The following is a 1,028-nucleotide window of genomic DNA, read 5'->3' as shown; positions in this document are numbered from 1 at the left end:
TCACTGTGTGTCAGCCACAAGGCAGTAATATACAGCAGCGTCTCTCACAGAAACCAGGGGCAGGCTCAGAGTGCTGAGCTCCCTGTCAGCAGAGATAAACAGAGACGCCACTTCATTTGCCACATAGTCCTTATATCCTTGAATGATAAAATGTGGTCCCTGCTGGGGGACCTGCCGGTACCAGTAGATGTACTCGTTTGTAGCAATGTTGGTATGGCTGCAGGACACATTCACTTCTTGGCCTTCATAGGAGTCCATGGAGAGGGGCTGGGTGGTCTTGGCAAGGCTCCACGAGGCTGTGGGAACAAACATATTCCTCATTCCTATCCTGAAACAAGATGATTAGAATCCCCCATGCAGTTCGCAATAGCTGTTTCTCAGTCAAACCTACCCCGTACTCTTCCTGCCAACCACACACAGGTACCCAGTTTACTTCCCATTTGTGTTTCAGATCAAAATTATTCTTCCCTTTAATTCAAGAGATGCCAGGATCAGCTACTTTCTCCCTCCCTTGCATGGATGTGAGTGATCAGTGACCATAAATACCTTTCCCACCACCAACATATGCTTCACATAAAGGCTGAGGAAAGGCCAGCGATGAATAACACCGCAAAGCTTTCCTGGGCATCCTGGATAAATGGCAGCTGGCCTGCCTAGTTGAAGATCCCTGTTCAGCATTGACTAGCCCGAGTCCTAACTCCACTTAGTCCAAAAAGAATTCACCCAAGATCAGGAGCAATGCCACTTTTGCCACCTGCTTCATATTCTCTTCGTAAGCACGGGCCCGGATTCCAGATCCTTTGGTGAGTCTGAGCTTAGATCAGAGTACGAACCAAGGAAGAGACTCAGAAGCCACTGCCAGACACCACTCTTGCTTTCCCTCGTCTGGGTATGCTCCCCAGTGAACAGCCAATAGCAAAGCAGCAACTGCTAGGAGTGAGACGTCCCTTCAAAATTCAAAGCCCCAAAGCAAAAGGAAGTAGAGGGTCGGGGGAAGCCTCTGAGAGTAGCAGTCTGGGTTTCACTGT

The 1,028-nt window shown here is 49.1% G+C and overlaps 1 gene segment (V, D, J or C); it reads right to left on the bottom strand.

Moving 5' to 3' along the window:
- LOC116084134 lies at positions 1-820 on the bottom strand. The segment is given in 2 exon segments: positions 1-296; positions 724-820. Coding segments are annotated over 2 exon segments (336 nt in total).
- Positions 821-1,028: the final 208 nt, after the last annotated feature.

The sequence above is a fragment of the Mastomys coucha genome, unplaced genomic scaffold, assembly GCF_008632895.1.
Source record: "Mastomys coucha isolate ucsf_1 unplaced genomic scaffold, UCSF_Mcou_1 pScaffold9, whole genome shotgun sequence".
NCBI classification, from domain to species: domain Eukaryota; kingdom Metazoa; phylum Chordata; class Mammalia; order Rodentia; family Muridae; genus Mastomys; species Mastomys coucha.
The sequence above is the reverse complement of the archived record's forward strand: the minus strand, read 5'-3'. Positions and strand labels throughout refer to the sequence as shown.